The sequence below is a fragment of the Meleagris gallopavo genome, chromosome 1, assembly GCF_905368555.1.
Source record: "Meleagris gallopavo chromosome 1, MGAL_WU_HG_1.1, whole genome shotgun sequence".
Taxonomy (NCBI): domain Eukaryota; kingdom Metazoa; phylum Chordata; class Aves; order Galliformes; family Phasianidae; genus Meleagris; species Meleagris gallopavo.
In genome coordinates, this window is record NC_139404.1 from 107,415,407 (window position 1) to 107,428,382 (window position 12,976).

The 12,976-nt window shown below is 41.2% G+C and overlaps 1 protein-coding gene across 1 annotated transcript in view; it reads left to right on the forward strand.

The window, feature by feature from the left end:
• Positions 1-2,482: 2,482 nt before the first annotated feature.
• The window catches only part of UMODL1 (uromodulin like 1), a 48,150-nt gene continuing 37,656 nt past the window's right edge, over positions 2,483-12,976 (forward strand). The window contains 3 exon segments of the mRNA XM_085222790.1: positions 2,483-2,534; positions 2,979-3,056; positions 6,547-6,789. Coding sequence (XP_085078916.1) covers positions 2,483-2,534; positions 2,979-3,056; positions 6,547-6,789 — 373 coding nt within the window.

Consider the following 12,976-nt stretch of genomic DNA (forward strand, 5'->3'; position numbering starts at 1 on the left):
AAGAGAAGGCTTCAGGGAGACATCATTGTGGCTTTCTGGTACTTAAACGGAGCTTATAAACAGAGGAGGGACTGACTTTTTCCACAGTCTTACAGTGATGGGACAAAGGGAGAATGGTTTTAAACTAAAATAAAGGAGATTTAGGTTAGATATTAGGAAGAAATTCTTTATCAAGAGAGTGGCACAGCTGCCCAGAGAAGCTGTGGTGCCCCATCCCTGGAGGCTCTCAAGGCCAGGTTGGATGGGGCCCTGGGCAGCCTGAGCGGGGGGGGGGGCAGCCCTGTCCGTGGCAGGGGTTGGGGCGGATGGGCTTTGAAGTCCCTTCCAATCTAAACGCTTCTGAGATTTTATTATGAACCTGTGATTAAACAGTCACCAGTTTTGTTTGAAAAAGAGTTTCTTTATATGTTTTTAGGAATCATTTCATTCACCCCCGCAATGAAATGGCAACTCACTATTGTTTGTCTTACCCTGAGTATAAGCCTGCTACAGGTGATGGTCATAAGACTGAACAGTTGTTATGCAAAGTTGTATACATGCTTTTTAATAATCCTAAATCTGAGTGTGTACCTTAATTTTTTAGAACAAAGCTGTTTATAACTCTTTGGAGGATTGTCTTCAGCCATGGAAGTACTCAGCAGTGAAGGGGGTGACATTTGTTTCATAGCTAACTCTGGAAAGCAACAGCTGTTTAAGACACATGGCAGCCCTATACAGTAATTTAGATTCTAAGATGGAGAACCCAAAGGACATGGGGGTAATGGTGGACGGCAAGCTGGACACGAGCCAGCAATGTGCCCTTGCAGCCCAGAATGCCAACTGTGTCCTGGGCTGCATCCAAAGAAGCATGGCCAGCAGTGTGAGGGAGGTGATGCTGCCCCTCTGCTCTGCATTGGTGAGACCTCACCTGGAGTACTGCATCCAGATGGGGAGTCCTCAGTACAGGAGAGACATGGAGTGTGGAGTGTGTCCAGAGGACAGCCACAAAAATGGTCCACGGCACAGAACACCACCTCTACAAGAATGGGCTGAGAGAGCTGGGGCTGTTCAGCCTGGAGAAGAGAAGTCTCCGGGGAGACCTGAGAGTGGCCTTTCTGTATCTAAAGCTGTACAAAAGAAGGCGACAGATTCTTTAGCAAGGTCTGTTGTGATAGGACAAGGGGAAATGGTTTCAAACTGAGGGGAGTTTTATACTGGATAAAAGGAAGAAGTTTTTTTTACAATAATGATTGTGAGGCACTGGAACAAGTTGCCCGGAGAGGTGGTGGATGCCCCATCTTTGGAAACATTCAGGGTTGGGCTGGAGAGGGCTCTGAGCAACCTGATATAGCTATAGGTGTCCTTGTCTATTGCAGGGGAGTTGGACCAGATAACTTTTAAGGGTCCATCCCAGCTGAAATGATTATTTGATTCTATGATTGTATGATTCTGTGAAATGCAATCCAATTCAGATATCAGTTTGGGACTATCTGTATTTGAATTTGACCAGGACATATGCTTCTTGCAGAAACTGAGAAGTTGTTTTTAGGAACTATAGGTATTTTTGGATAGTGCTACCTGTAAATTTTCAATCAGGATTTTTTTTTCAAAAAAATTCAGATTGATCATTGAAAAAAAATAAATAAAAAGCCATGAAGTAAAATATTTCTTTTTGCAAGTCTTCTTTTTTGTTGTTTGTTTAAAATTTTACCATTTATTTATTTATTGAGTCAAATTACATGCTCTGTAAAGTCTAAAAGCAGAGTCTCCCTGCTGCTTCCTCGTGCTATTAAGAGATACAAATGGTGCACCTGGGACATGCAGACCAATCAGGAAGCTTGGTACAGGCAGGAGAAGGGGTGCTATGGTGTACGTTCTCCTTAGACACAGCTGTAATGTTTCCAAGCCACTATATATCTATTTAGCCAGTATATATCTATTTACTTGGTTGAAGTGTTCTATACCCATTTTCTAATTTTCACCGAAGGCATTTTTCATTTGAAGGCCATGACCTTGTGAGTATTGGAAAGGTGTATGCCTGGAAGTGATATTCTGCATGTAGAAAAATGAAAGACTTTGTGTTCCAGCACCCTTACATCTGTTTCTGTCTTAAACACAAAACTGCCTAAGACACTGTTATTTGTGTTTAAGCACAGGTCTGAACACATTACAACAGCTCAAAGAATTGAATCTGTGATTTTCCACACTTCACTGTCAGCTCCTCATAAAATACCATGTTTTGTTCAGTCCTTTACATTGTATACGCCAAGTGATGTTGTATTGAAGTTTGTTGTCCTGCATTGTAAAGCCGCAGGCACATTTCTCCTGGGAACCTGCCGTCATGATTTGTGTGATGAAAAGAAAGGGATTTTAGTGTCTCAGATGTACTGATTCATGATCTGGCTACTAGGGATTCCTGTTTGCCTGGTATTGCTCTAGTTTATATGATGCTGAACTTGTGATGAAATGAGGAGCACTGTGAGAGCAGCCAGTAAAAGAGCACATGTCCAGTAAAAATCATGGACAGACGTACTCTAAGTGGGTTTGTATTCAAGGTACAGAGTCATAAGACCTAAAACCAGTATTACCTGACATGTGAACAGAAACAAAAATTCATGTTAAATCTACCTGACAGCTGAGGTACATAAACCTGCCTCCAGGTGTCAGGTATTCAGGGTAAAGAAAGAATAAGTGCTGGGAAGCATAAATATGGACTAAACCAGGAATTTTTAAATGCTCAGCTTTCAGAGTGATGCAGAAGGTGTGAAGTTGGGCAGGCAGAAGAGGTAGATTCCCTGGAGAGAGCATGGAGGAGAGAGAAACAGCAGAATTCCCATTGGAGTCCCTTTGTTTCTGTTGCCAGTAGCTAACATCCACCTGCAGCAAGCATAGAAACTGTGCTTCTTCCCCTAATCCTAACATCTGGAAGTGAGGAAGATTGAGTTCAACTGCTATACAAACAAAACAGTAAGAAGGGCCCATCCGGGACGGGCAATAAGATGGTCAGAATCCCTCCTCTGTGTCTGTTCTTATGCTCTGGGCAGCCATGCAGCAGGGAAAGGGGAATGAAATCACAGGTGAGTGATGCAAAGCTGCACAGAGAACCACAGCCTTTATGTAGGACAATATATGTTGGGTGTAGGATATGTTTTTGTGTGAAATAAATAAAACTGTCTGGAGAATGGGGAAGGTCACAGTGAACACTTAAGAAAACGCTGTAGACAATTAACCGAACGAAACTTCACCAAGCCAAAATAGAGCTTTGTCCCCAGCTCCTGGTCCCCAGGCCTTGTCATTCCTCTGTGCCATAGATGAAGGAGTAGGATTGTTGCCTTATGTGCAGAAATGTGTGAATTTTTATGAAAATTGTCATTAAAATAAATTTTTGTAGGAAATTATATATGGTATGTATCTGGCAAGTTCTGAGAGATGCCTAAAATGAGACGGTAGGTGATATGCTTAACTTTCACATATGTTGTAGGCTGCAATTTGGAAGAACTGAGTCCAATTGCTAGGTTTTAACTGCTTATTTAAATCCTAATGTGTTCTTAATTTCTAGGTTGATTTATTTCAACGAGAAATACTGTGATTTTCGGCTGTGTTTTGTTACATTTTTTTAATTAAGTGGTTTCGTAAGTCTCAGTTAAAATCCAAGCCATATTTTTAATGCCTTGCTGGCTTTTCTGCTATTCTGCCAAAGCCACTTTTAAAAAAGCTGTTGCAAGAGATCAAGGGTTAGCAAAACCCTGTTTGCTGCTGTTAAAAGTCATTGGCACAGACTTTAGAAAATTACAGTTTGGAATACCCAGAAAAATTTTCTCAACCCATTTTTTCCCCGTGTCTTGGAGCCTTTGCTTCTTAACAATGCTGCATTTGGCTCTGCCCCCTGTGAACCTGTTCCAACAGATTATTTCTGAGGTTACATCAAGGCAGGAGCGAGACTTGTCCCTGGCTCTTGCTGTCCTCCAGCTAGAGGTTTGGCAGATTCCAGGTCACGGTGGCATTTCTGGCCCTGGAGCAGCTCTTGCGAGGCTTCCAGAACTGTGACTAAGTCTGTGGCACAAATATTATCAAACTTCATTTGTTTTGTTTTGTTTTGTTTTGTTTTTTTTGCTGTTTTTTTGATCATGCTCTCAGGTACTGACTCTGTTCCAGATTTGGTTTCCAGTTCTGAGCAGCCTAATCCTAACGTTGACTTTCCTTTCAGCTTCTAAATATTGGTTTCTAATAGCTTTAATGGTTTTTCCTCTTGTTTAAATAATAAAATTAATACTTTCTCTGCCAGTGCAGAAAACTGGTGATTGCTAAAATAAAAACTTGAAACCCAAAGATGACAAGTCAAAGCTAGCTGATTCCTTTCCACTTTGCTATTGACTTCGGCTCTGTGCTGCTGGAAAAAAAAATAGCCAATGCTACTCGATTCTGCTGTGCTTTAATCCCATAGATGGGGGGTAATGAGATCTGACAGCCAACTCGCTAAGGAGTACAAATTGATCTAAGTCACATTGCTCAGCAGGAAACCACTGTCAGCAAATAATTGAACACTATGAGTGCCAAAATTACTTTAAACTGGATCAAAATGACAGGTGATGGTAAGGTTAGTGGTGCTGCCTTCTAGTCTAGTCTCTTTCTGTACCATCATAGCCATGTCTCAGACCTTCTCTCTTGGCTTTAGCAGCCTCATTCCATACCTAGGATCAGTGTTTAAGTATGAAATATGATTTCATATCTGCACTGACAGCTGTAGCTTCTAATTATAGACTGTGTCTAATTCTATACCATTTTGTTCTCAGTTTCATACCTGTATTTATGTTGCACATTGCTGTAAAGCCTAAGCCAGCTCAGCTGACTCTGGAATTTCTAGCTTTCCAGTGCTATGTCCTTGCTGCAGCCTCAGCTCTGCACTGAAAATAACGATCTCCACTGTTCTCCTTACTTGATTGTTTGCTTTGTGTTCCTGCATTGCTTTAACCATGACAATATATCCACAACCAATATTTTTTTTCTCTTTTCCCCTCTCCCTGATTGATATCCTAATTTTAACCAAGTAGAGAGTCCATGGATGGACATGGGCTTTCATGATCTTTCCAGCCTCTTCCTGGAGGAAGTCTAAGTCACTTGGTGGAGTAAGCCAGCTTGAGAGACATATTGTGACCTATGGTGTCTATCCCATGCATTGTTCTGAACTGTCCTTGCACGACAACTGGATCATCTTCTTTTACCATTGCTATTCAGATTGTACATATATTAGTTTGTTTAGCTGGAAAGCTAGATGTGATAAAAGCAGAGGAGTCCTCTTTGGTTTCTTCTTTTTACATTTGTCATCTTCTCTGGAAAAAGGTAAGCTGTACAAATAAGATAAGGCCTAAATATTTTAATTTTATGCTTATGCCCACTGTGTTAACTTCAGTCTGTTGTCTGGCTCTGGTCCCCTAAGAGTTCTCAGAAACAATCCTACCATACTCTTCATGTTTATCCTTATTAAAGCTTCTTTTGCTTTGACTAAAGACTGATGCAGGCCTTTTTAATTCTATCCCATCTCTTTCCCAAACCGGACACAGGGTGAGTCAGCCCTAAGTATAAGGCTTGTATAATATCTCATTAAAATACAGCCTGGTGTCTGTAATATGGCTGTAGGTTGCTCACTGCTAATTCAGCTAATTCAGCTGTTTGTTTTTCCTTTTACTGCTCCCGATCAAGTACTTGAGTTTTAAGCAGGACACGCAACAAAACTAACTTCAGTTCTCATCAACCACTGGCTTCAGAACACCAAAAATGGAGTTCCATACTCAGATCTTTGTGACATTATGTAGTTAATGAACTTAGCACAATTTTCATTTATGCTGAAGCCAATGAATCGCAACATCTCTCAAAGGACCTGGTCTAATATTGTTTACAACAAGTGCAGAAAGGCAGCAAAGAAGCTCCAGGAATACCTTTTGTGCCAGATACCTGAAAGTCCTTCCCACTGATGTATGAGTACCCAGTTTTAGCCTAGGGCAGTGTCTGAAGGATGTCTTTTCCAGACATCTCCTGTGACTCATCTGCCCATGAGCTGCTCACGCTTCGTTCCATTAATAGTCAGCAGAGCTAGATGAACACTTGGGCAGTGTGAGCCTCAACTGGACATCTGAAGTACTTGGATGACTCTGCTCTGGAACTGCCTATTCTGTTCCACAATTCATTTCTATTAATGGATATTAATTTACACTTATTCGAGTTAAATTGCCCTTTTTCTGCGTTGTTCCTGAAGGTACTGAGAACACTTTGAATTCTCTGCCAGTATGCATCCTTTTGTGACTGAAATGGTTGCTGTGACAAGCAGTCACTATTAATTCTTTCTTCTGTCCATTTTCTGAGGTGACATTCCTCCTAACGTCAGCCTTCCTGGAAATCATTCATCTATGTTGATTCTTTTAATGTTTTCTCATAATTCTTGATATTTTTAACTTATTTTTAACTGTTTAACTGCTTTTTAACCATTTTAAAATTTATTTGCCGAGAACATGTGCTATGATGTGAAAAGTTAGGTCTGATCCCTCTCTTTCCTGTTTTGTTTTCTCCTAGAAAGAGGCCTCTCTTTGCTTGGCTATCATCTGTGCAACTATAGCCTGACCAAAAACGTTTTTAAAATGGTTGCCTACCAAAAGTCCTTTGAGAAAAACACTTCCTGTGGTGGATGGATACCATGGATGGTATGTCCTCGAATGTACTACAAAACACAGTATCGTACAGTTGAAGTCCCTGAGACCATCAACTTTACAGATTGCTGTGAAGGATATGAGCAAGTTGGGCTCTACTGCTCTCTAGGTAAGTTTTAGTCAGATTAATTGTTGAAATAAATGCTTTTTCTGAAAGAGAATTCACTTAAACTGAAACATGTAAATACTTAAGTCAGTTCTGGGCAATAGGTTCACTGAAAGAAGTAAGTCTGCAAAAATCCACAGTAAAATTAGTCCAATGCGATAAGGAGTAGAGCTGAAACACTAATGCTCATGGTTCTTCCTATATGCCACACTTATTCACAAATTCACTAAAATTCCAGGTGAGCAAGAAGAAGGTACTTTCTTGTCATCACTCAAATGCTCATTATTTGTCCTGGTTCAGGCCAATATCTGCAGCCAATTGGGGTAGCTCATGTATGCTTGCAGTGTGCTTTATCTGCTCTCAATGTGCTTGCATTTACTGTAGGAACTTTTTATCTTAAAAGTAATTTAGGATGCAGTTAGAATAGCATTTCCTTTGATTTGGAGCACTATCACTTTCCTGGCTGCTAACTCAATTTTGGTGTTAATTTAAAACAACCTGAGGCTTTGGACAAGATGTTACCACCTGCTTTCCTACCAAAAGTATATTAGGATCCATTCTCTCAGGTACTGCCTTGGTTAGTTAAGACTGTTGTTGAAAATAGTGACCATTTTAGCGGATCTGATCTAACTTCTGAGTTATAGTAAGACTCTACTCTAGAGGACTTAAACATCTTTGACTGAAGATGGAAGCTTTTCCCACTTCCCACATGACTATTACCATATTTCAACAGGAAATTCTTTACTTTAACAGGAATTGACTCAGAGTTAGAAGGGATTTTTTGATTAAAATAGGTTTCTAGAGAATCTCCAATGGGTTCCTCTGACAAAGTTCCAGTATTTGTTGGTCTACCAAAATAAGTTTGTGTAACTTGACATGTTTCCAATAGCATTAAAATGGAGCAAAATGTTTTGTTAATCCTTTTTGGTAAAACAGGGATTTACTTTATTTATATTAAGTTCTTTAAGAACTTCTGTTTCAGCTGACGTTATGCTTGTAAAAATTTGTTCAGGTAGCATTTTGCACTGGATTGTATGTATTTGTTTGAGAAGACTCAAATTACAATCATATTTATATATATATTTTAATTAAATGCAGCTTTTTCTTAAAAGTTGTATGATTTTAACCTGAACAGGTATTTTGGATTAAATAGGATAGCATTAGACTGTCCCAACACCCAGAAAACTTCTACAAGACTTAATTTTGTCTCTGACATTGTTTTTTCTTTGTTTCCCCTTTTCATGGGAATTTACATAATGTCATCACTGTGACAAAAGATCAAAAAGGAAAGGTCCTATTGCAGCCCTGGCTTTCCTTTTTGGTCACAAATTTAAGTGATTGAGTTCTATAGGAATGCCCCTGAACTTGTCCCTGCATTGGATCATATAATGACACAAAAAGCTATGAGCCGTATGTCTTGTCATGGGATGTGTCAAGAGGAACGTGTTCATCCTACCTTAAAATTACTTCAGAGCATTTGAAAATGAACCTCCAAACATTTTTTTTACAAGATTCTCTCAACAGTTGGTAGACAAATATTTTATCTAGCAGGAAAAAGCTTTCAACAGAAAGATCAGAACCCAGAAGTGGTCATTGTGTTTTATTCTTTAAACAGTTTGCTAGAGAAGAAGAAAATCATAATGAGGCATACATCACCCCTCGCTATTGTATCCTGTATCCTTTTTTTTTTTTTTTTTTTTTTTTTTTTTTTTTGTCTCAGTGACTGTGGTGGAGTATCAGCCAGGGCAAAATGTAACCTGCGAGTTATGGTATTTCCAGACAGTCTTGTTTGACAAGCAAAGGACTCACCCAAAATAATGCGTATTTTCCAAACAGCAGTTCCAGGCTTGAGGAAGTCTCTAGTATGTCTAATTAATGTTGAATAATCATTTCAGTGAGATCCTTTCTATATACACATGTGCATGCGTGTGTGCACATGTGTAGAGTAAAGAAATTAACCCAACGACAAGGTTGAGAAGCAGTTGGAGAAAACTGCTTCCTAATTCTCTAGCGCAAGGAAATATCTGTGTCAGCCAGATGTTGGAGAGTGACTGGCTAGTTTTGGTTGTCTCTATTCACACAAGAAACCCCTTGAGGAACTGTGATTTTCAAAGTGTTTCAGAACTTCTGGAAATCTTCCTGGTTGGATAAAAAGTCATCCCGGTTAACACTGTGAATATTTTCCCCCCTATAATTACATGCCCTTTAAAAGCATGTCCTCAGAAACTGTAGGCCTGAGAGGTGTCAGCGAGTTTATTTCCTGTAACTTTAACAAATCTGTAAATCTGTAAAGTTTAGCTGCAAGATTTCCAATCTGCCCCTGCCACATTGTGGATATACGCTCTGGGCAGGTTTGCCTGTGAAGCACTGTGGTCACCTTGACTCTTTTCCTGTCAAAGTTAATTTTGGAATATTTTAGAACATAAAAGGATTTGTCTGGCCTCTAGGTGATTTCTCTGTTTAAATTATTCCAGTATCTTTGCTTTTCAGGGCATTAGTCATATATATATTCAGTGAATGGTAATGCACTGTCTAGACATAGTCTTAAATAAATGATGAAAAGAGAAACTGTGACTACTGAAATTACCGCACAGCATTCTGCTGAACTTCTGTCACTTTCTTCTTGATGTTATCCACACTGGCATGCTCCTCATCCTACCAGGAGCTGAAGAGGCTGCACCACCTTTCATAGTCATCTGATTCTGGCTGCCCCCAGCATTTTCTTTCCAGAAGGAAACATTTACTCCTGCCTGGGATATGGCAGGCTCTGCTTTCTTATTTCTTTACTGTTCGGGCAAAAATAACTTAATCACTACTCAAGTCAGTCTGGTAATTCTCTTTAATTGCCCATCAGTCTGTTAGGATAGTATTAGACATTGGCATGCATGCACAGAAACTGCTTCATTTATTTCTAAAACCAAGTGTCTAAAAGTGAGGAAGTGCTAGAATTCTAAAATTAGAATTAGATGAAAACAGCCATTGTTTCCTCTCCTTTTGCCTGTGCATGCAGACAAATAACCCTCTTCGTTCCCTGACCTGCTGCCTTGCCCCGAGGACCATATTTCCAAGGGCAGCAGAATCCCCCTAAAGAGTATCTCAGCAGAGCTCTTGGTTCATCGTGTGGTTCAGTGCTCAGCTAAGCATCTTTCTGAGCAGAGAATTATTTATCACCTCCTGAGGTGAATCCCAGGGTGATGCCCAGACAGCACATTATTTTCACCCTGCAGTAGGAGGGGAAGGACGCTAGCTGCCTTTTGCAGCTGCAGCAAGGCTTGGATCTCATCATTGAGTTCCCACACTGAGACACTCAGTATGTGATTCCTGTTTTTCACTTAATTATTTTTATCCCAGAGCACTCAGTGCTGCCTTCAGCACAGTATGGAATATGAAGCCTGCTGCCCTTGATGGTGACAGTGAGTGGTGCCCAGTCACCAAGTAGATCTCGAGGTTCCCAAACTTTCAGGAAACAGCTGTAAAGCCAAAAACCCATTCATTTCAGGCATCCAGGTAGCTTCTCCTGTGGGGCTTGGATCTTTCAGACCTGTATGCACGTCTGCATGCTGGGTGTCACTTGGGCAGAGAGAGCTGTGGCGTGGCCCTGCCCTGTACTGCCACCAGAAACTATGGGACAGGAGTGTCACTGCATGCAGGCAATGCTGCAACATACCCCCAGGGTGGGAAGGTGCCAAAGCACTGAGCTTCAAGGGCATACTCTCACATTATCCCACAGTTGTGTCCTGGCCAAATTTCCTCCATCATGAGTGTGTTCTGGTAAATATGTTGTAGTTTTTCATAGGAAAGGGCATTTATCAGATTCTGAGCTGGCGTATTGCATGCTCAGATGCTGCCCTACTTAAGCCCTGGATAGGCAATCAGGATGGACAACATCCATCTGAGCAGGTAAAGCCTAGCAAGGTTCAAAGATGCCCAAAACAAGGTTGCATGATGAGAACCATTGGTCTATCTGTCATAGAATCATTAAGGTTGGAAAAGATCACTAAGATCACCTCATCCAACCACTGGCCCATCACCTCCATGGTCACTAACCACATCCCTCAGTACCACATCTCATATTTAAAACTTCCAGGGATGGTGATTCCACCACCTCCCTGGGCAGCCTGAGCCAATGCCTCACCACTCTTTCAGAGAATAAACATTTCCTGATATCCAACCTGAACCTCCTCTGGCACAACTCGAGGCCATTCCCTCTTGTCCTGTCACTGTTACCTGTGAGAAGAGGCTGACCTCCACCTCACCATGACCTCCTTTCATTCAGGTGGTTATAGAGAGCGATAAGTCTCCCCCGAGCCTCCTCTTCTCCAGACTGAACAATCCCAGTTCCTTCAGCTGCTCTCCATCAGCCCCTCCAAACCCCTCACAGCTTCATTGCCCTTCTCTGGACACGTTCCAGGCCCTTAATACTTTTCTTACAGTGAGGGGCCCAAAACTGAACATAGTACTCAAGGTGCAGCCTCACTAGTGACAGGTACAGAGGTATCTTTGCAGCAGACTTTGTCAGGAGCTTCTTCTGGAGCATCATATATCTGTCTCCCCCCTTTGATGCCTGAGAGGAATGCAGTGTTTTGGTCCCCAGCTTCTGTGTGACATCTGTGTGGAAAGAGGGCTAGATGGAGGCTATGGCTGAGCCAGCAGTGTTGCGCAGCACCCACACTGCCTGGGACATGCCTGCAGCTCTCCTGGGCACAGGCTGGTGATTTCAGTTGCTAAACCTTGGATGCATGTTTATGCAGAAAATGAGGGAGGAAAGCCTATCTGTTTTCTGACTGATGGACCATTTGGCCAGGTTACTCCCCAGCTTAGTGGATGGCATATCTCTGGGTTACCATCCCTGAGCTGATTGAAGGGAAAGTGCAAATCAAATTTGCAAAGTGAGTCAGTTGCAATTAGGTGGAAATGTGATGTGAATCCATCCTTGTTTTCGCTGATGAGAAAATGATGGCCTTTAGTTTTTAGGTAAATGGCTTGAGTGGCACCCAGCCAGAACTCAGCAATGATTTCTGAAATTGCATGTGACCCACTAGATTGCTTACATCATACATGTCCAACCCATTAGTTTTAGGTGTTTATTGTCTTTTTTTTTTTTTTATGTTTTAAGAAATATATAGAATATATATTTAAAAAATAAAAATTAACTATATTATATATTTTACATGTGGCCCAAGATAATTCCCTTCACTCATTGCAGCCCAAGCAAGCCAAACAATTGGATACCCATGGTTTATATCACGATTCAATATTGCAGAAGAGGACCTCGGTGGAAGATGCTGCTTTGAACCTCAAACCTGTTCAAACTACAGCTGAAATCAGGCGGAGGCTTTCTAGCAGTAGGATCCTCTTGGGGGAAAAGCTTGTGACCCAGAGTCAGCAGAGGGTCCTGGTCCATTCTGGGAAGTAGAATAGGACTAGTAGACTTGCCGGACACAGAAGAAACTTGGGTCAGATTGCACAGGATAGAATTTCCTTAACTGCTGCCCAAAGATGTTGGGGATCAAACACCGGCTCTACTTAAATGCTACTCACAGCCCCAGTAAAGTCTGTGTTCACTGATGGTGTGCATGCAAAGTGTACACGTGCAATATAAAGGTGTGGAAAGGTGCTTTCCCATATATGCTGCATACAAATCTTTAAAATACACATTCACTTAGCCTCTGAACTTCCAAAAGATCTCTGCTCAGTGCCTACACTCTTCTCAGCTTGTGGGCTTTGGCAGGTTTTTCCTCAGAGTGTGGATTCTTGTCATTAAATGATGTTTGTTTTTCTTAATTATCCTTGAGAAGTGTATTATGGGACCCCAAAAAAACACAGATTCAAATCATTGGTTGTAATGGACTATTTATGCAAATACAACTATAAGCCCCGTTGCAGAAATGGCTGAAAATTATACATGTTGAGTTTTGTGTGGTGTATTTTGAGCTTTATCCCTTGACTGGAGATTGAACTGGGGATTTCGAGTGCTAAAAATGAGATCTGTTCTGGAGTGGACTGCAAAGTCGAAGCTCTCCGTATGCAATAGGCTTCAGTCTACCACGATTTGCTGAGAAGGGAACCTGGCACGGGCACATAGCAGCAAGTATCAGAGATTTAGTCTAAAACTTGACTAATCAACATCATTTGCTTATTTAAGAAGCTTACTTTGCTGAGGCCATAAGGCATAGTTCAGTATTCCCTT